Consider the following 21,506-nt stretch of genomic DNA (forward strand, 5'->3'; position numbering starts at 1 on the left):
CAAAGAATTGATCCTTTTGAACTGTGGTGTTGGAGAAGATTCTTGAGAGTCCCTTGGATTGCAAGGAGATCAAACCAGTCCAGCCTAAAGGAAATCAGTCCTGAATATTCATTGCAAGGACTGATGCTGAAGCTGAAACTCCAATCCTTTGGCTACCTAATGTGAAGGGCTGACTCATTAGAAACGACCCTGATGCTGGGAAAGATTGAAGGAGGGAGGAGAAGGGGAAGACAGAGGATGAGATTGTTGAATGGCATCACCGACATGAGGGACATGAGTTTGAGCAGGCTCTGGGAATTGGTGATGCATAGGGAGGCCTGGCATGCTTCAGTCTATGGGGTTTCAGAGAGTCGAATGCGACTGAACAAAATAACTGAATTGAACCCAGGCAAAACTGAAATTTGAGGATTCAGGAAGGGTTCATTGTAAATAGGTTTGTTCATTAACATAATTGCTTAGTTTTATTTATACCTTGGTTGGAAAGTTTTTAGAGTAATTCCACAAACTTCCTTCATCATTTAATATTCTTGTGTTCATGTGATCATAAGAATATCCATGTTCAAAGACAGAACTTTTTATATACTTAGCAAAAGAGAAGTAAAATTTTTTTATGAAAGTTTAGATGTACTTTCTTTGAAGGAAGCTCTCCTCGTTTGTATGAAGTGTTTTCTTGTGTTTCAGAACTTCTTCGAGTTACTTGGGTTGAAAATGTAAATCAATTTTTGCCTGTAAAAACATCCATTTTATGTGATTCAACCTAATAGATATAAATACAAATTTGATAATAAATATTTAAGTAAGGTGATATTTTAAATAGGTGTATTTTTCAGATAACCAGAGCTCCCTTCTCATGTTATAACTTCTCTGTTAACCAGATGAGATGGAACTCTAAGCACAGTACCTACTTTCCTCTCTTCCCAAGAAGAATATCCCTACTCTTTTGTCAGAGGCCCCAAATTATTACTACAAATATTCTAATCATAATCTAGTGTGATGATGTAATATTTTCAAAAGCTTTGAAGTCTGAAGACTTGTATCTGAGAATGTGTTCTTGGATTTTTACAGTTTTTATCTTTTTGCCCCACTAGTAAACTTCTCTGACATCTGTGTGTTCTAAGTGCATCTGTCATGCCACAGTATGTGAAGATTCAGGACAAGAGAGACAAAAAGATGCCAGAACTAGAAGACTTGAACTGATCCCAAGTAATGTTGATGATACACTACAACACAAAGAAGCAATTTGTTAATCATAGATTCAGAGTACAAAACAAACTTGAAATGCAAACTATATTAAAGAAAGAACTATAAGCAGAAATAGAGGGCTGATATATGCGAACACTGATCAACGGTCTTGAATTCAGAAAACAAGAAATAAGGTATCAGGTTAATAAGTTAATATGTGCAGACTCTGTTCAGTTCAACCCAGTCAAGAAAAATAAGCAAGGTAGCAGGAGTGAAATGAGGGACTGTTGCCTCTCTGTCTCAGTCTTAGGTGTCTGGTAGAGTGCAGGTGGCCAAAAACTTGCAAGGTGGGTTTCCCATCAGGGAGAGTCCCATTGGTTCTGATATAGTTAAACTCTTGCAAAGATGAAGACTCAGCTTTTCTAGAGGGTCATACAATGCTCAGTGCATTTAACTTACTGCTTATCACCTATTAGATTCTAGGGAGCTATTTAGCTAATATATAGTAAGTTATGCAATTAATTTTGTCAAAATCAAATGTAAAATCTGAGTCACTTGGGCTCTAAGCAAGAATCCACAGAGATCTCATTAATCAAGTCATAGCCATGAACCAATGGTCCTTCCTCAGTAGGGGTATTGCTTCCCCAGGAGACATTAGGTAATGTCTGGGGACATTTGAGGTTGTTACAATTCAGGGAGGACTTCTGACATTTTGTAGGTAGAGGCCAGGGATTCAGCTAAATATCATACAATGTACAGTACAGTCCCTAACAAAAATTATCTGACCCAAATTAGTATCAAGATTGAGAAACACTGGCTTAGGAAAACTGACTATTAGAGAAGAACGTGGAATCTGCAAGCACCCTTTTAAGCCTGTAAAACTAAATGGTGTTAGAGGTACAGGGTGACATAAAGTAAGTAACTCCAATCTGGTGGTTTCTCCTTTGGAAGGACAGTAGGCAAACTGACCCAGCACAAAATCTTGCCTCACTGCCTTTGTCTGGGTTTGTAGAGAAGTGATTTCTTAGAAGATTTTCTAAACTAACTTATTGTGAGCTCTTAATAGTCAGTTACCTAAGAAGGGAGGAATAGCTGTTATTAACTGAGAGACAGCAATATTTGGTCATAGCTGTTTAGTCCTATCAACAAGCCATTTTAGGAGGCAGGGATGTCAGGACCAATATTGGAGGTAGGGAAATTTGAATGTTAATCAGACTGGGAGGTGGAGGATGTGTTCCCAACTGATTTATTTGTTGAGGTATGTCTGTCAGGTCATCTTATGATTAAGTTCCCTGCTGCTGCTGCTAAGTCTCTTCAGTCGTGTCCGACTCTGTGCAACCCCATAGACGCCAGCCCACCAGGCTCCCTCATCCCTGGGATTCTCCGAGCAAGAACACTGGAGTGGGTTGCCATTTCCTTCTCTAATGCATGAAAGTGAAAAGTCAAAGTGAAGTCGCTCAGTCGTGTCCGACCGCCAGCGACCCCATGGACTGCAGCCTGCCGGGCTCCTCTGTGCATGGGACCCTCTAGGCAAGAGTACTGGAGTGGGATGCCATTGCCTTCTCTGTAAGTTCCCTAAAGTCACCTAATAATGAATCCTTTTTATAGTTTCAAGGAACCAAATGTCTCTGTCTTTTATCAGAAGCTTGACACTATTCCATGTTGCCCCCATATATGAACTGAATTATTTTGGCTAATAAGTTGGGGGTCTCTTAGACCACTATCTTACTCTCAAATCTGACCAAGAATGATTTGACTTATTCTTTGCCTTAGCTGTTCCCCATAAGACTGAGGTCATTATAGAAGAGGCTTTCGCATGGCAGTGTTAAATTTTGCACCCTAATTCCCTCCAGTTAGATGGGTCCCTCTACTTTAATGCTGATCTTAAAGAAACTAGAACTATATCAAAGTAACCTGATTTTATAGTTCCTTCCTTAATAAATGTTCGAATGAATGAATAATGTAAAAGTCAAGTGAAATATTTTGCAATGATGGCACCTGAAGCACAAAGAAAATATTAAAAAATACTTATTATGAAAACTGTGAATCTTTTCAAGAGGAAAGCAAATGAATTTTAACACAATAAGTTTTTCTCAGTTAGTACTTTTTTCACTGATGCAGTTCACCCCTGACATTGGTAGTCCTATACAATTTCTAGAGCAGATGTAATTCATGCACTTCTTGGGCCTGATATAAGGAAAGCCATATGACCCAATTCACATTTGTTAAACTGAATTGAAAATAACTTATCTTATAGCAGAAATGGCAATGATACACCATGTAAAGTTCTATCAATTCAAAAGAGCAATAGTGGAATAGAAGGGATTTTTTTTTTCTGGTTCACCAAGGAGAATGTGGTCCTCTCATCCATTCTGCAACAAATAACTAGTTTGGCAAGTTATGACCAACCTAAATAGCATATTCAAAAGCAAAGACATTACCTTGCCAACAAAGGTTCATCTAGTCAAGGCTATGGTTTTTCCTGTGGTCATGTATGGATGTGAGAGTTGGACTGTGAAGAAGGCTGAGCGCCGAAGAATTGATGCTTTTGAAGTGTGGTGTTGGAGAAGACTCTTGCGAGTCCCTTGGACTGCAAGGAGATCCAACCAGTCCATTCTGAAGGAGATCAGCCCTGGGATTTCTTTGGAAGAAATGATGCTAAAGCTGAAATTCCAGTACTTTGGCCACCTCATGCAAAGAGTTGACTCATTGGAAAAGACTCTGATGCTGGGAGGGATTGGGGGCAAGAGGAGAAGGGGACGACAGAGGATGAGATGGCTGGATGGCATCACTGACTCGATGGACGTGAGTCTCAGTGAGCTCCGGGAGTTGGTGATGGACAGGGAGGCCTGGTGTGCTGCGATTCATGGGGTCACAGAGTCAGACACGACTGAGCGACTGATCTGATCTGATCTGAAAAAAGAAGCACACTCTACACTGATGTATGGTATATAAGTAGCTTGATACTATAGTATTGTAATTTGATACGATATAATACTTTAAAAGGGTAAATTATTTTAAAATTGCTGTATTAGTCATAGGTGATTTTAAAATGTCATTCATAGGTAGCTTTAGAAGCTGTAGATCAAATACTTCTTTATCTCAGAGAAAATGTGCTGAGTGGGTAAAGGAGTTGAGGGATTTGGGAGTGTTGTCTCTCAGAAACCTACATATTAAATATTAACATGCCAGAAACTACCAAGTCATAATCTGTCTTCCCTTTCTTTCTCTCTCTCTCTCTCTCTCTCTCCTTCCCTTCCACTCTTTTTTCCTCCCCTCCTTCTCTTTCTCATCCTTTCCTCCCTCTCTTTTCACCCCTGTGTATGAATCTGGCCTCTCTGTCCCATTTTCCTTCCTTCCCTTTCCTTTCTTTCCTTCCCTGTCCATGCCTTAGATGGCCAGTGATAAAGAAGGGCTTATTCTTATGACCTCACAGAGAACAGGGGAGGTCTGAGAGGGGGTGGAGATCAATACCAGGGGAGATTGTATCCAGAAATGGAGAGAAAGGATCATTTCCAGCCTCTGTGAGGGAGAAACTGCCACTAGGAACCATTGACGATACAGTCAACTACAGTTCATCTTAAGAGGAAGTTTATAATTTTCAGATGCTATCAAAGTGGACAGTCACCCTCTGCCCAAAAGATGACTAAACACGGCACTCGATTGTATTTTATAGTTTGATATATTCCTTAGTTGTCTAGAGGGAACAAAATCTGATGACATAAATTGTTTACCTCAGATTAACTAGTGTAGAATCACATCTTATTTCTAAACTGTTCAAAACTTTTCAGCATTGAATGGAAGCCCTAAACTCTTTTGTCAAAAATGTGTACGTACTCATACCATTTTATAATCTTCTGAAGTCCCTTCATGGGTCTGTCCATGCTCTTGAATTGTGAAGTACAATTGTTTCAGCAAGTTTTTTTTCCATCACTATAGTCAATGTTTACATGATAGAGAGAATGCAGATATATTCCTATATTGCTTATAAACTGATATTAACTCTTATTATTATCCAAATGATCTTCATAGCAGTATGTGAGACGGTTCTCCTAAGGTACTCGGAGGAACTTTAGATGCTTCCTCCAACTCTATTTGATATTTGCTTTGAAAGATTTCCTTCTTGATTTTGGATCTAAAAATAAAAGTACCAGCAGCAACTTCGACTGATGTGATATCTGCTATATACCAGACACTTTCCAATGTGTTCAATATACATTATGTCATTCAATTCTCTTAAGAATTTTATTGGGTAGGCTTATTCTATGGGTGTCATGAATTCAGTTCAGTTCAGTTCAGTTGCTCAGTCATGTCAGACGCTTTACGACCCCATGAATTGTAGCACGCCAGGCCTCCCTGTCCATCACCATCTCCTGGAGTTCACTCAGACTCACGTCCATCGAGTTGGTGATGCCATCCAGCCATCTCATCCTCTGTCGTCCCCTTCTCCTCCTGCCCCCAATCCCTCCCAGCATCAGAGTCTTTTCCAATGAGTCAACTCTTCGCATGAGGTGGCCAAAGTACTGGAATTTCAGCTTTAGCATCATTTCTTCCAAAGAAATCCCAGGGCTGATCTCCTTTAGAAAGGACTGGTTGGATCTCCTTGCAGTTCAAGGGACTCTCAAGAGTCTTCTCCAACACCACAGTTCAAAAGCAACAATTCTTCAGCGCTCAGCTTTCTTCACAGTCCAACTCTCACATCCATATATGACCCCTGGAAAAACCATAGCCCTGACTAGACGGACCTTTGTTGGCAAAGTAATGTCTTTGCTTTTGAATATGCCATCTAGGTTGGTCATAACTTTCCTTCCAAGGAGTAAGCGTCTTTTAATTTCATGGCTGTAATCACCATCTGCAGTGATTTTGGAGCCCCCAAAAATAAAGTCTGACACTGTTTCCCCATCTATTTCCCATGAAGTGATGGGACCAGATGCCATGATCTTCGTTTTCTGAATGTTGAACTTTAAGCCAACTTTTTCACTCTCCTCTTTCACTTTCATCAAGAGGCTTTTTAGTTCCTCTTCACTTTCTGCCATAAGGGTGGTATCATCTGTATATTACACATGATTAAAATGAGGCATAGACATTCTAAAGTGACATGCCAAAATCATGGATTATATGTTCAAAGAGCTGGCATAGGAATCTTATATGGTCCCAGTCCTTGGTTCTTGCTCTTTACAAGATGTCCAGCAATAGAGTAAGTACACATGTGACCTTCTCTTCTGTGTGAAGAATGCTGAGAAATAAAAGATGAGAAAGAAGACTAAGTTGACTGATGGCTGCTATGGCCAGATTTTTTTTCAAGTTTCTAAATGGAAAAATTACCCTTAAACCCCACACAATAGCAGCCATCCATGGCGCTGTATGAAACACTGTAGAAATGAATCTGTGTTTTGGCAGCAGAATGTAGATTCTAGGCTAATCTCAGAAGATGGGTATGGAGAGAATTTTTCTTGGGAGAAAGCTATATGAGAAAGGTCTCAGGAATCATATTGTAAAAGATAAAATCCATCTGTGCTCATAGATGAGTGAATTTTCAAAATGTGCCCAAATGCTCATGAGATAAACAGTATTTTATTAAAGGCAAAATTATAAAATATTGAAAACATACTTCTCAGACTGATTAAAGATTGGGAAGAAAAGGTTTTTTCCATAAGCCTACTTCACTGACACATAAGTAGTTACTCTATAGGATTAACAGTAGACCTACCTCAGTTGAAATTAAATGCTGTTCAGTTTGCCAAGCTCTATCTTACAAAGTTCCTTAAGTGTAATATAGTATATAGGTCCCTCTATGAAACTATAGTATGCATTAAAAATATTTCAAAGTAATAAAGATTATATTATTCAATAATATTTGTTAATTTTCTAAGCAATTTTATTAACTTTTGCTTTGAGTACTTCTCACACATAGGGTTTATCTGTTGCATTTCAGCACTCCCATTGTAGAAAACCGTGGTACTTTTGCTCTAAGTCATAGGAGTGATGCATGTGGGTTTGTCAGTCTCCATGGCAGACAGAGAGTTGGACACTGATGTTCCATGATGCTTCAGTGCATGGATTTGGGGGTCAGGAAAATGGTGAAGTATATTTAGGATATGATACTTGGGCTTCCCTGGTGGCTCAGAGGGTAAAGAATCTGCCTGCGATGTGGGAAACCTGGGTTCAATCCCCGGGTTGGGAAGATCCCCTGGAGAAGGGAAAGGCTACCCACTCCAGTACTCTGACCTGGAGAATTCCATGGACTGTACAGTCCATGGGGTTGCAAAGAGTCAGACATGACTGAGTGACTTTCACTTTTTTTCATAGTACTTAATATCACAGCATATTTAGGAGAGTTAGTGAATCTCAGCCTCAGTCCCTCCATCCTTTTTGTGGAGATTAGAAAACCTACCTCAGAAGCTTCTTGTGAAGATTAGATAACTGGACACAATTTTCACAGTGATCGCCTGCCCATAAAAAGTGTTCAATAGATGTCATTGGCATTTTGCAAGCATAGAACCTGTAAGAGGAGTTCATATTACAGATTTATTATTTTCCCCTTTTGTCTATATGTTACTTCTGTCCAAAAACAGTACATAAAAATAGCAGAAAAAATTTGCCTATGTTTCCTATAACTTCATGAAACGAGTTTTTCTTTTAATCTACATATCTTTCTCATATATGTATATTAAAATCTTTCATATTTTCATAAATTCTATAGTGGTATATTCCCAATGTTAGCACTATACCACGAGAGCCACTGTTTTGTGACAGTCTCCTTTTTTGTGTGTCTTCTGTTGTCTCCCACCAACAATGTAGGTTGCCATTCTTTGCAAATGATTTACACACAGGTAGAGTATGTAGCTTTATTTCACAGAATGGGTCATATTACATACATGTCTCTGTAACGTGTTTTCTATCTGAACATAATGTAGTAGGCATGCATCTAAATAAATGATATAAATCTACAGCAATAAAAGCTCCATATCATAAGAATGTATCTATAGAGTTATTTATTGTAGTATTGTTTGTGATAGCATGGCAGGACACCTGAAAAGTCCTGAATAGCTGTCAGTAGAAGGATGGTAAATAGACTGAATTACATTCATATTATGAAACATTATATGGCTATTAAAATACTTATTTTTTAGATCTCTTTGTGTAGTCATTAATTTTGTTGAATTAGAAAAGAATACAGGGATTATTTAATCCAGCGCCATCATTTTACACAACAGGGCATTGAAACCTGAAGCAACTCACTCAACTCTGGGCTTTGAGAAATCCAGAATGCCTGCTAACTCGCAGTTCAGTGCTTGTCTCACAACCTCCCACTCTTGCCGCATGAGCTCTGGAGTTAAACGTGGAGCAGGGGGTCAGCTGTGGATGGATCTGAATATGAATTTGCAGCATGCATTAAAAAGGCTTTTAGTGTGACTACTGCAGTGAAAATTGAATAGTACAGTTACTGTCCTGGAGAGTTTGTTACATGAAAACTGCATTAGGTGGTTTTCGGTTACAGCGCACGGTTAGTGTCACCCATTGTCATGCATTTGTTCCCTGACAGATTTTCCTGCAGAAGGTCAGAGTCCTGTCTTACTCTGACACCACTGTGGCAGGATCCTGAATATTTAATTGCGCTGCTCTGATGAGAGGGGGGTCTGTGCAGTGTGATTCTCTTCTGACTGCTGTTTGGAAATGAATCCGTGGAGCACACTCAAGGACATTCAAGAGGCACAGCAGATTCTGAGGCATTCTTTTCCTTCAGCTAGTCAAAATTGAACTTAGAACTGAAGTCCTAAAGAAATCTTTTTTAGAAAATGTTATTTTATTGTGGTAAAAGTCACATAATATCATCCATCTCCTGAATTTTTCATTGTCCTAAACTGATATTCCATCCCCATTAAACACTAACTTCCTCCCCACTCTCCAGCCCTCTGCCCCTGGCCCCTGCCATTTACCAATGTACTTTCTGAGTTTATGAATTTAACTCCTCTAAGTATCTTATATAAGTGGAATCAAACAGTTTTTGGTTTCCCTGGTGGCTCACTCAGATGGTAAAGCATCTGTGTGCTTTACCTGGGAGGACCCGGGTAAAAACCCATGCAGGAGACCCGGGTTCGATCCCTGGGTTGGGAACATCCCCTGAAGAAGGAAATGGCAGCGCATTCCAATATTCTTGCCTGGAAAATCCCATGGATGGGGGAGCCTGGTAGGCTACCGTCCATGGGGTCGTAAAGAGTCGGACACGACTGAGCAACTTCACTTTCACTAATGTATATTGGAATACATTTTTAAGGTTAACTTAATATATATCCTAGAAACAGATTGTACCTTCTTTGTTTTTTTCCCTGTGCTATACAGTAGATTCTCATGAGTTATCTATTTTATACATAGAAGCATGCATATGTAAATCCCGAGATCCTAATTCATCCTACCTGCCAAGCCCCCCACACCATTTCCCCATTTGGTGTTCATGTTTGTCTGTCTGTGTCTCTATTTCTGCTTTACAAGTACGTTCATCTGTACCATTTTTAAAATTTTGAGTATAATCTAATTTGCTTTATGTGAATGAAAGCAGGAATACATACTTTGGGAAGAACGGCATTGGCTGTGTTTTGTTGAGACATTGCTCTTCCATAACGGTGTGCCAGTGTGTGCCGTCCTGTCAATTTCCTCTGAAAGTTGCATGTTGCGGCAGCTCTGGAGGTTCTCACAGCATGATGGAGGTGATTGTTAGCTTCAGGACTAGAATATGTGCTCTTTTTTTTGGCATTTGGCCTGTAGTATTAGTGTAGTTATAAAATCATCAATGGAAACTTTAGAAGGAATTTTGCAAAAGAGAATTGTAAACGTGTATTAATGAATAAATATGTTTCAATGATTGTCTAATGCCATTGCATATGTTTCTAGCTGTTTAAATAAGTGAGATGGAGAAGGAAACGGCAACCCACTCCAGTATTCTTGCCTGGAAAATCCCATGGACGGAGAAGCCTGGTGGGCTACAGTCCACGGGATGGCAAAAGTTGGTCACGAGTAGGCGACTTGACGCACTCACTCACTCAAATAAGTGAGAAATCCTTTTTTGTTGAACAAATCAAGAAAATTTCAGATTTACTATCACGTATTTCTCCTAATCTTTAGTTCTTTGTTTTCTTGTTTTTATTCTAAGTTCTTCTTTGACTTTTTTTAGGTTTACATCTCTTTTAAAAAGAAACTTTTATGATAAATAGTGTAAGGCAATTCAATCTTGAGTGAAAAATAGGGCAAAGCCATTTATAACTGAGATGCTGTGACAACAGCCTTGTAGGCCACCTCTGTGTCCTTTAGGAGCTCTATCTATAGTCAGCTTTAACTGGCACTTCTACATGGATGACTTCCACATGTAACCTACAACCCTGACCTTTCTTCTGACAGCTAAGCTCACATTTCTAAATGCCCCGTATGTACCTTAACATCATTTAAGAGTTAATTACTGACCTCTGCCTGGAAAGTAGTAGAAACTCAATAATTTCTTTTTCTTTTTTTTCTGAATCAGCTCATCATGTGTATGTATTAGTTGAGAGTTAGGACGAGGCCAATACATTTATTGCTCCTTTCAATTTTTAAAAAATTATACACTGCTCTTTAGCTTGTTACCTGAGACTCAAAATTATCTTTTCTGATATCTCACCTCACAGGAGAATGAAGCAGAAAGTCCTGTGCATCTTCCTTATGAAAGAAAAACAAATATTGACTGGATTCAGCTTACTCATAATTATATTCACGAAATTAAAGAAAAACACATGGTAATTGGAAAAGAAAGAATATAATAGTAGGCAGGAGGGAAGAGAACTAGCATGCTTTATCCTAATCCAAATCGTCTTTGTGGCCTAATTGTTTTTAATTACCTTGGCCATTCTAATAAAATGTTGTATATAGACATTGTCACCATGCCTATGTGTGTGTCCATTAGGTTTAGGACAGCTTGTGGTTGATGACTTTTGGTGAAGCCAAAATGAGCAACCTAATTGTGTTAACCCACCCTGTTGATTGTCTCTGATATAAGAGAAAATGAAGCTTCCTTCACTCACATGTAATGTGTTTTGAAATGAAAAGCTGGGGATGGATTACCAAAACGATATCCGAGCCTCTCAACAGTTGCAGGTGGCTTAGGCTGCCGGGTAGATTATTGAAACATTCATAGAATCATAATTTTATCATCTTCAAAGTGTAATTGGCTCTTCTTTGACTTCATCCTAGGGTAGAAGTTGGTTTAAGTTGTTTTGATTATCAAAATTCTGTTTTTGAGGACTCAGGAGATACTAAGTTTGTAAGATTTCCTGCCTGAATCCGAGGATTCTATGACTGTATGTTGAAGGTGAGGGCCAAGAATTCTTTTAAACAGGCATTCCAGCTAGCTCTGATGAAAATAGGCCAAAGACGTACTTTGAGAAAAACTGTAGAGGAGTGTAGATAAAACTGAAGTAAATAAGTTCCAGGGATCTCAATAAATAAAAGCATTTATAAATGAACACTTTAAAATTGATATATACTTGTAGTGTATTGTTTTATAATCCCAACATATATTTTTTCATGCCAGAGATTACACAGCTGCTTAATAGTAAAATGAGTTTGAGTAAAAGTAAATAACTTGATATTTAATTCAAGTGCTAAATTAGAACCCAGTTTGTTACTCTATGGGCTTCCCTGGTGGGAAAGAATCTTCCTGCATGCGGAGAACCAGGTTCAACCCCTGGGTTGGGAAGATCCCCTGGAGGAGGAAATTGCTACCCACTCCATTATTCTTGCCTAGAAAATCCCATGGACACAGGAGCATGGATGGCTATAGTCTATAGGGTTGCAAAGAAGCGGACATGACTGAGTGACTAAAACTTTCACTTTCCTTACTCTGTACAGCCCATTAGAAACTCTGGGTGGGTGAGTGTGTGTGTGTGGGGTGTGTGTGTGTGTGTGTGTGTGGTAGTGGTGATGATGGAATCTATCATAAAGAAAAGAAGCTAATATGAATTTTTTCCAGCTTGTTCTTTTCAGTCTAATTTTGTGAAATAATGGGCCTTAGGAGTCTTCACGTTGTCCTTTTTATAATCTGGGAGTAAATCTGTGGCTGAGAAAGTGGCAACTTTCATGCAGCTAGCACCTCAGTCTACCAGCCTTCCAAGTTCTACATGCTGACCCAGAAACCCGTTTCTGTGCCCACGCCCTCAGCCATGTCTCTGCTGATGAGAACTCTTCAATGTGCTTTTATTTTCCTTGAAGTATGACACATGCCTCTGACTTGGACTTTCAGGGCTCTCCAACAACAAAACACATCTATTCCCAGCTCCCATGACAATAATAATAATCAGGCTTTCAGACAGGGCTCTGGGTGGATGGAGCCCCAGTAAGGGAGTCCTCACTCAGCTCTGGCTGGCACATATTTACAATGGACTATTTCCCTAAAGTATGTCGTAAACAATTTTATACTTACCTCTCAAGTCTCAGGTATGAAAAATTATGGCTCTCCCTCTTAAAAACAAGACAAAAAATAGCTGGAAATTCAGCTGTCTGGGTTTTTAAGACAAACTATAATTTGTCTTAAATGCATACTTTTATGGATTTATTTGCATCTAAATATTTGTAGTGTATCACCTCCTTTATATTCCAGTGTGATGCAGAATTCTCATGTCGGTAGTTTTGGTCTCATTGTGTGGTGGTAAATTGTGTATGTGTGCTCTGTCGTGTCCGACTCTTTGCTGCCCTATGGACTGTAACCCGCCAGGCTCTTCTGACCATGAAAATTTCCAGGCAAGAATACTGGAGTGGGTTGCCATTCCCTTCTCCAGTGGATCTTCCCAACCCAGGGATTGAACCCACATCTCTTATGTTTCCTGCACTGGCAGGCAGGTTCTTTACCACTAGCGCTACCTGGGAAGCCCAAATTATGGATAATTTAGTGTATTATTATATTATCTAGGTATTACCTAGAATATTAATTCAGTGGTTTTTTTTCCATTGGTTTAGCCCTGGGCACATGAAATGGGTATATTTCTGGCCAGCGTGTTTGATTTTGGCATGCTTTGTATTCTCAAAGCTGTTTCCAAAGTTGATGCAAAAGTTATAGTGTGTTGATATGTTCTGTATTCATCGAAGTAGGTGAATAGCAATGTTTCTGGAATAATAATGGCCCTGGCATTGGCACAGTCCTCTCTGATGGACAACTAGCTAGTCTGATATTTTATCAAGACCCACTTTCAAAACCTGTGACTTTGCCGCAAGGCTCTGCTCTGCTTCTCTCTGCAGCCCCATGGTGAGCTATTTTTAAGCTGCACATGTTTAATTTGTAACTTGTGACAATTTGAAAATCATAACAATGTCTATTCCCACTGAGAAACACCGACTACACCAAGATGTATTGAGGGGAGCAGCATTTGGGGAAAAACTTCACTGGGGCAAAAGTCTTCTTGGGAATCACTGGGGGGAATCACTGGGTTCTTTCTTCCTTGAAGGAAAGCCAACATTTTCCCCTTAACCAATAAATCATGTTTATTTTTCAATTTTAAGGATCAGTGAGGGTCACCCAAGTGCATTTAAGACGTGCTTTACCTGAACTTGGGCTTCTCAAGAAGAGCTGGCCAGAAAAATAAATAAAATTCCAACAATAGCTAGGAGAGATGCATCTTGAAATGAGCCTGCATTTTCACAGTCACCTGTAACTTACCAAGACCAGTGGTTGGTTGTGGAGTCATCTGTCATCTTAAGATGTTTGGTTTTTACTACATGATATACCACTTGCCTTTCAATTAAATTTAACTGTATCTAAACTGCAAGAAGCTTTAGTATCCTCTGTACCACGTGCTGTAAGGGTTAACTAGTTTGTTCATCTAGAAAATCCTTGAGCCCTTGTGAGCTGTTGTAAAGTTTGCTCACATTTCTCTGTAAATAAAGTGGCTTTTACTCAAGCACTTCTGAAACATTAAGGACATCTGTTGTTTTTGAACGTGCAACCTTGATTATTGATATCGTGGGAGGTAATGGTTATATTAACCCAAATTAGCTGATAATTAAGAACACTTTTCTCTTTTCCTTTCTAATGCTCTGTGACATTTTGTATTTATTTTCCTCATTATGTTTCATGTGTTCCTGAGGATAGCATTAAGCAACAATATTTTCCTTACATACTCCAACAGTAAATAGACACAGGCAGTGGATTCACCAACAAAACTGGTGATTTATAGTTGCTTTTCCTAGAGGAAAAATTGGTCAGATGGTGCTCTGTGCTTTAACATCAGAAATGAGACATAAAGGCTGATTTCAAGAAAGTTCCCTAACAGAGTGACTTGCAGAGTATATTAACTGACTGTCCAGAGGTTGCAGAAAGCTACATATACCGAGAAGGCATCCATATGTGTGCTCTAGGTATTCATGTGGCTCCCTTTTGCACCTCCTTCAAATCTTTGCTCAAATATCACATCAGTGAGGACTCAATGATCACCCCATTTTACTTGCACCACCATTCCCTCCCTCCATTCAGCATATTAAATTCTCCTTGCCCAATTCTACTGTCTCCCCCACACCATTATAATGTGTGTGTGTCTGTGTGTGTGTGTTAGTTGCTGAGTTGTGTCCAACTCTTTGTGACCCCATGGACTGTAGTCTGCCAGGCTCTTCTGTCCATGGAATTCTCCAAGCAAGAATACTGGAGTGGGCTGCCAATTCCTTCTCCAGGGGATCTTCATGACCAAGGGATAACCCCAGTCTCCTGCATTGCAGGCAGATTCTTTACCATTTGAGCCACCAGGGAAGCCCCATTATAATGTAAGCTCCATGAATCACTGGTTTTGTTTGGTTGTGTATATTCAGAACCTATAATAGATGTTAAAAAGGTATTTAAATTTTTAAATTTAATGTTTAAGTGAATTATTTAATTTGAGATAATTATAAATGCGTACCAATTAATTTTAAGAAATGATATGGAGAGATACATGGCAAAGTAGTTTCTCCCTGTGGTAACACCTTATAAAACTCTAGCAGAATATCATAACTAGGATATTGACATTGACAGTAATCAATATCCATTAACATGTTCCCATCAGCATGTATCATTTGCACATTCACTTCCCTCTGACCCCTACCCTTTTCTTACTCTTTGGTATCTACTTTTCAGAAAATTAAGATCATGGCATCTGGTCCCATCACTTCATGGGAAATAGATGGGGAAACAGTGTCAGATTTTGTTTTTTGGGGGCTCCAAAATCACTGCAGATGGTGATTGCAGCCATGAAATTAAAAGACGCTTACTCCTTGGAAGGAAAGTCATGACCAACCTAGATAGCATATTCAAAAGCAGAGACATTACTTTGCCAACAAAGGTCCGTCTAGTCAAGGCTATGGTTTTTCCTGTGGTCATGTATGGATGTGAAAGTTGGACTGTGAAGAAGGCTGAGCACCAAAGAATTGATGCCTTTGAACTGTGGTATTGGAGAAGACTCTTGAGAGTCCCTTGGACTGCAAGGAGATCCAACCGGTTCATTCTAAAGGAGATCAGTCCTGGGTGTTCATTGGAAGGACTGATGGTAAAGCCGAAACTCCAGTACTTTGGCCACCTCATGTGAAGTGTTGACTCATTGGAAAAGACTCTGATGCTGGGTAGGATTGGGGGCAGGAGGAGAAGGGGACGACGGAGGATGAGATGGCTGGATGGCATCACCGACTCGATGGACATGAGTTTGGGTGAACTGAATTTGTCATCCATTTTTATAATTTGTCATTTTGAGAATGTTGCATACATGTAATCATGCAGCATGTAACCTTTTTAGATTGGCTTTTTTTTTTTTTGGTCAGCCTAATCTTCTTGAGATTCATCCAGGTTGTGGATACCAATAGTTCATTCCTTTGTTCTTGCTGGTATGGGTGTTCCACTGTTTGTTTATAGATTATTTCCAGTTTGGGGCTGGCAAAAACACTATAATCATTTATGTAAAGATTTTTGTCTAAACATATTTTCATTGCTTTGGGATAAATGCTTAGGAGTACAATTGCTGAGTTAAATGTCTGATATATGTTTAGAACTTTTTTTATAAAAGCTACCACAGTTTTTCAGAGTGGCTACACCATTTTGCATTCCCACTAGCTGTGTGTGAATGATCCAGTATCTCTGCATCCTCACCAGCCTTTGGTCTTGACAATAATTTTTCACAGCCATTACACATTGGATTTGTAATAATGCCTCACTGTAGTTTTGTTTTGCATTTCAGTAATTACTAATGGTATCAAGCATCTCTGCTTGTGCTTTGTTGCCATTCATATATCTTATTTTGATGATATGTCTTCATGTCTTTTGTTCATGTTCTAACTGGGTTGTATGCTTCTTACTGTTGAATGTTGTATATTCTTTATATATTTTGTTTAAATAGTAGTCAGATATTTTGTCAGAAATGTGGTTTGCAAATATCTTCTCCCACTCTGGAGCTTGTGTTTTCATCCTCTTAATGAAATCTGAAATGAGTGACAGTTTCTAAATTTGATGATATCCAGCTTAGAAATTTCTCTTTTATAGATAATGATTTTAGTGTCAAGCCTAAAAAAGATCTTTGCCTAGTCCCAAATTGTAGATATTTTCTACTTTTCCTTAAACTTTTACAGTTTTACATTTAATTCTGTGATCCATTGTGAGCTAGTATTTGTATAAGACGTGAGATCTTGGTGAAGTTTTTGCCTGTAGATGTCCAGTTGCCCCAGCACCACCTGTTGACAAGCTCTCTATCCTACATTGATTTTTTCTTGGCATCTTTGTCAAAAATCAGTTGTGGATAATTGTGTAGATTTATTTCTAGGTTTTCTGTTCTGTCCCATAGGACTATGTGCCCATCTCTCTACCTGTACTCCAGTCTTGATTAGTGAAGCTGCGTAACTTTTGAAATCAGGTAGAATTATTTCAAGGCTTAATCTTCTTTTAAAAATTGTTTCAGCTATTCTAGTTCCTTTTTCTCTCCATATAATCCATATGATATTTTCTGTATTAAAAATAATCTTGTTCATATTTTATTGGAAATGTGTTGAACCTGTGTATCCATTTGGGAAGAATTGGCATCTTTACTATGTTGAGTGCTCTAATACATGAACACAGTGTCTTTCTGTTTATTTAAATATTTTATTTCCTTCAGCAAAGGTTTTGTCATTTTTGGCAGATACATTTGCTACGTGTTTTGTTAGATTTAAACCTCAGCATTCATTTTTTGAGCCATTGTTAGTGGTACCATGTCTTAATTTTCAGCATCCATATTTATTGCTAGTATAGATGACTACCCATTAATACAGTTAATTTTTAGCTAGCATCCTGTGACCTTGCTAAACTCACTATTCATTCTAGGAGTTGGTTTTTTTTTTTAAGATTTTTTCCTGTATTTTCTATGTAGACAATCATGCCATTCTCCAATGGGATAATTTGATTTCATTCAGTCCCTCATCATTAAGTATACTGTGACTAGTAGGTTTTTGTAGACATATGTGCTTTATCAAGTTAAGAAAGTTGACCTCTATTCCTATTTCACTGAGATTTTTTTAAATTATGAATGCATGTTAAATTTGTTACATGTTATTTCTAAATCAGTAGATAATGACTACGATTTTTTTTCTTTAGTCTGTTAATGCAGTAAATTATTTTGATTATGTTTTCCTTAACTCTTTAAGTTTCATAGCCTTAAACTGAACCCTACTTGGCTGTGGCAGATAATTCTTTTTATATATTGCTAAATTATTTTCTTAATGTTTATTAAGGATTTTTGAGTCTATATTAATGAGATGTTTGTCTCTAGTTTCCTTTTTTGGTATTGCCTTTATTAGGCTAATACTGAGTTCATAAAATGAATTAGCAACTGTTGCCTCCTTTCTATTTTCTTGAAGATGTTTTGGAGAATTGATGTTAAATATTCTTCACATTTTTGGTAGAATTCTCCAAGGAAACCATGTGGTCTGAAGATTTCTTTTGGGGGGACTTTTAAAATTGTAAACTCAATTTACTAGACAATTTAGGGTTGTTCAAACTATTTCCTGTTGGGTAGCTTTATTTTTAAAGACTGTTCATTTCACCTACATTTGCAAATTTATGTTTGTAGAGTTACATTTTCTATTATCCTTTGATCTCTAGTATTTTCGTATTATCCATTGATCTCTGAAGGCTCTGTAGTGAAATTCTTCTTTTAAATAGATATGTTTAAGTGAATGAGTTAATTGAAAAATATATCTCAAATTTTGTATACATATACTCACTTTCTGTTTTGTTAATCTGGTTTGAACAGTCTCCATAGCATTCATTCATATGTGATATTTTCTTATTTACTCTTTGTTAATTTGTTGTTTTCTGATCTGAGGTGTAAACTCTGTATGCAGAAGCTTTGCCTTTCTTCACTACTGCTGTGTCTCCAGCACCTAGAAATCTAAAACCATGTATAGATCATAACAAATGCTCAATACATAACTTTTGTATAAATGAATGAAAGTGCTGTGCTTAATGCCATCTACATTATATCATTTAAAATATATATTTATTTCATTTATTTTTTGGCTGTGTCAGGTCTTAGTTGCAGTACTTGGAATCTTGGATCTTCATTGCAGCATGCAGGATCTTTCACTGTGGCATATGAACTCCTAGTTGCAGCACATGGGATCTTGTTCCCTGACCAGGGATGGAACCTGGGCCCCCTATGTTAGGGGTGTGGAGTCTCAGCCACTGGGCCACCAGGGAAGTCCCTACCACATCTAACTTTCCAACAAATGAACAAAGTGTCCTATTATCCATTTTATAGATTAAAAAAGTGGGGCTTTAAAATAATTAGCCCCAGCTATAGAACTACAATGGTATATTTCTTCTGCATCTTTCAAACTTTGGGATACTAACACTCATGGCAAATGCTTGGGAGAAAGAACTTTAAATAAAGTATATGGCTAACTTTTGTGTATAAACCTATCCTTTTTTTAAACAATCTCAGATACTTTCAACTAAAGTTCTGAAAATTCTTGGAAAGCATGCTTCATTATCTCATTCAGATGATTCTATCACTGAGTCTGGTGGGACTGTGGGAGAGCTATAGAAAAGAGTGCTGCTGCTGCTGCTGCTAAGTCACTTCAGTTGTGTTGACTCTGTGTGACCCCATAGACGGCAGCCCACCAGGTTCCCCCATCCCTGGGATTCTCCAGGCAAGAACACTGGAGTGGGTTGCCATTTCCTTCTCTAATGCATGAAAGTGAAAAGTGAAAGTGAAGTCACTCGGTCGCGACCCCATGGATTGCAGCCTACCAGGCTCCTCTGTCCATGGGATTTTCCAGGCAAGAGTACTGGAGTGGGGTGCCATTGCCTTCTCCAATAGAAGAGAGTGAGTTTCTACTAAATCTGGTTATGTCTATGGTTCCAGGACTACTTTCTATATTGTAGAAGGATATCATTTCATGTATAGTATTGTTGTGAAATATTAGTTCCAAGTAGAATTATGACAATTGTCAGAAAAAAATGGCATGTGTATTTAAAATAAAGAGGTTGCACGTTCACATATACTAAATACCAAGGAGATTATATATATACTGAAGTGACTTAGCAGCATATATATATACACACACACATACATATACACAATAAGCAAAACCAAATAAGCAAATACCATAAGAAAATAAATCAGAGTGCAGAACAAATCCTAGAAACTGCTCAAGGCAATCAGGAATAAGAAGCAACAAGAACAACAAAACATCCCCAAACTGCACATTCAAAGAAGACAAGCTTGTAGTTTTCTAGCTTTCATAGCAACTTCCTACCTTTGTAACACTGTCTTTAATAAAAAAGTACTTTGTGAGAATTCTGAGCTCTCACAACTGTTCTCACTATTAAGTACAATTGGTAAGGAGCTAACAAGTTGCATTTTGCCTTTTAGAAATGTGAGGAAACTGAGGCAGTCTTTTAGGATAATGCAGTTAATTAGTGTTTGAGCTGTGTTGCTTGGATACAAGCATAAGGGCTTAAAAGTTGTGATTTCCAGTCTACTGTATTTTAAAATAAACAGTGACTTTCCCCCCCTAATTTTCAATTCCCTGAGCCTGCACAGTGTAGAAAACACAGCCAAATTTAGGTAACAGCTTATTTTTCAACCCTGTGCCCGTGAAGTGGAATATGTTTATCGGTAACAAGGGAACTTTGTCTCTGTTTGGTGGTAAATCTTCAACTCTGCTTGTTTAGCATCAGGATCAGCTTCTCAAATGAGCCTTTTCACCGTTTAGGCTTTCTGAATCTGGTTAACACTGTATCAGGGAATTGTCTGGTGTCTGACCTTGAAGAGCATGCTTTCCTAGTTGCTTTTCTGCAGGGAGTGGGGATCATTTTGCACAGTCTTGGACTTGAGATCCCTCTCCAGCAGGCTCAGTTGCGTTAGCAGGCTCCCTTTACTGAAATCCAAAGGGTTTCAGCCCCGGTGACCTGTCATCTGTCCCCTCACCTGCTTACATGCTGATTCATTGATGAGCTGGCATCACAGGCCCCGCCTCCCTCTGAATGGTCTGTGAGGTTGCGATTGCTGCTGGAGAGGGGATGCTGAGCTGAGCCACAGTGGGTTACTACAAGTGTGAACCGGCAGCCTATCTGTTGCCACAGAAGAACTTGGTGACCAAACCGAGAAGCAGCCCTTTCTTACCACCCTGTTACTGTGCTATCTGTATCCGGCTTCTCTAGCTCTTTAAAGGAATTTCTGATTCAGGCTCTAACAGCTAATTCCACAGGAGTTGTAAGGCAGCCTGTGACATAAACTGAGACAGAAGTTTTCCCTCAGAGACTGTCTTTTTTTTTTTTTTTTATTGGCAAAGACTTCTGGCTCTTCTCAGAGGAATACCTTGTTGCTTAAGATGAGTGGCTGTAGAAAACGATGTAAACGTGAAATATTGAAATTTGCCCAGTACCTTCTCAGACTATTAACAGGTTCTCTTCATACAGGTAATGACTTTTTTTTTTTTAAATAGAGGCTGATAGAGCATGGTACTGAAGTTGAAATGAAAGAGGAAAGGCTCACTATTTCTGTGTTGTGTTTATTTTTAATGTTGTCAATAAAATACAATCGTGAGTGTTTGCTGAGATTCACGTTTCTAAAGATGTGTGCAGTGCAGCTCTAATTTGGGGATAGAACTGAAATCTGTGGATATATCTTTTATGTCTTTTTGGCAGTGTCGCTGTTAAATGTGCTTCAATCTAAGGAAGCAGTGTCTGCAGAGTGGGAAGATTTTTTTTTTTTAAAGCATGATTGTGTGAGGGGTTTTTCCCTCTCTCCTGCTTGCTGCAGTTTGCTGAAAAATCACAAAACTAGTCTTCCTGCAGGTATTTAGAAATTCTC

General features: G+C 38.6%; 1 protein-coding gene across 3 annotated transcripts in view; it reads left to right on the plus strand.

Moving 5' to 3' along the window:
• KCNIP4 (potassium voltage-gated channel interacting protein 4) overlaps positions 1 to 21,506 on the plus strand; it is a 1,300,658-nt gene that overhangs the window by 270,916 nt on the left and 1,008,236 nt on the right. The window contains exon 1 of one of the 3 annotated variants that reach the window (XM_006063272.4): positions 20,539 to 21,112. The exons of the other annotated variants lie outside the window; for them this stretch is intronic. Within the exon in view, the coding sequence (XP_006063334.1) occupies positions 21,025 to 21,112 (88 nt within the window). The 5' untranslated portion in view covers positions 20,539 to 21,024. Of the gene's footprint in view, positions 1 to 20,538; positions 21,113 to 21,506 lie in introns of those variants that run through there. 3 annotated transcript variants of the gene reach the window in all.

This window comes from Bubalus bubalis, chromosome 7 (assembly GCF_019923935.1).
Source record: "Bubalus bubalis isolate 160015118507 breed Murrah chromosome 7, NDDB_SH_1, whole genome shotgun sequence".
NCBI classification, from domain to species: Eukaryota; Metazoa; Chordata; class Mammalia; order Artiodactyla; family Bovidae; genus Bubalus; species Bubalus bubalis.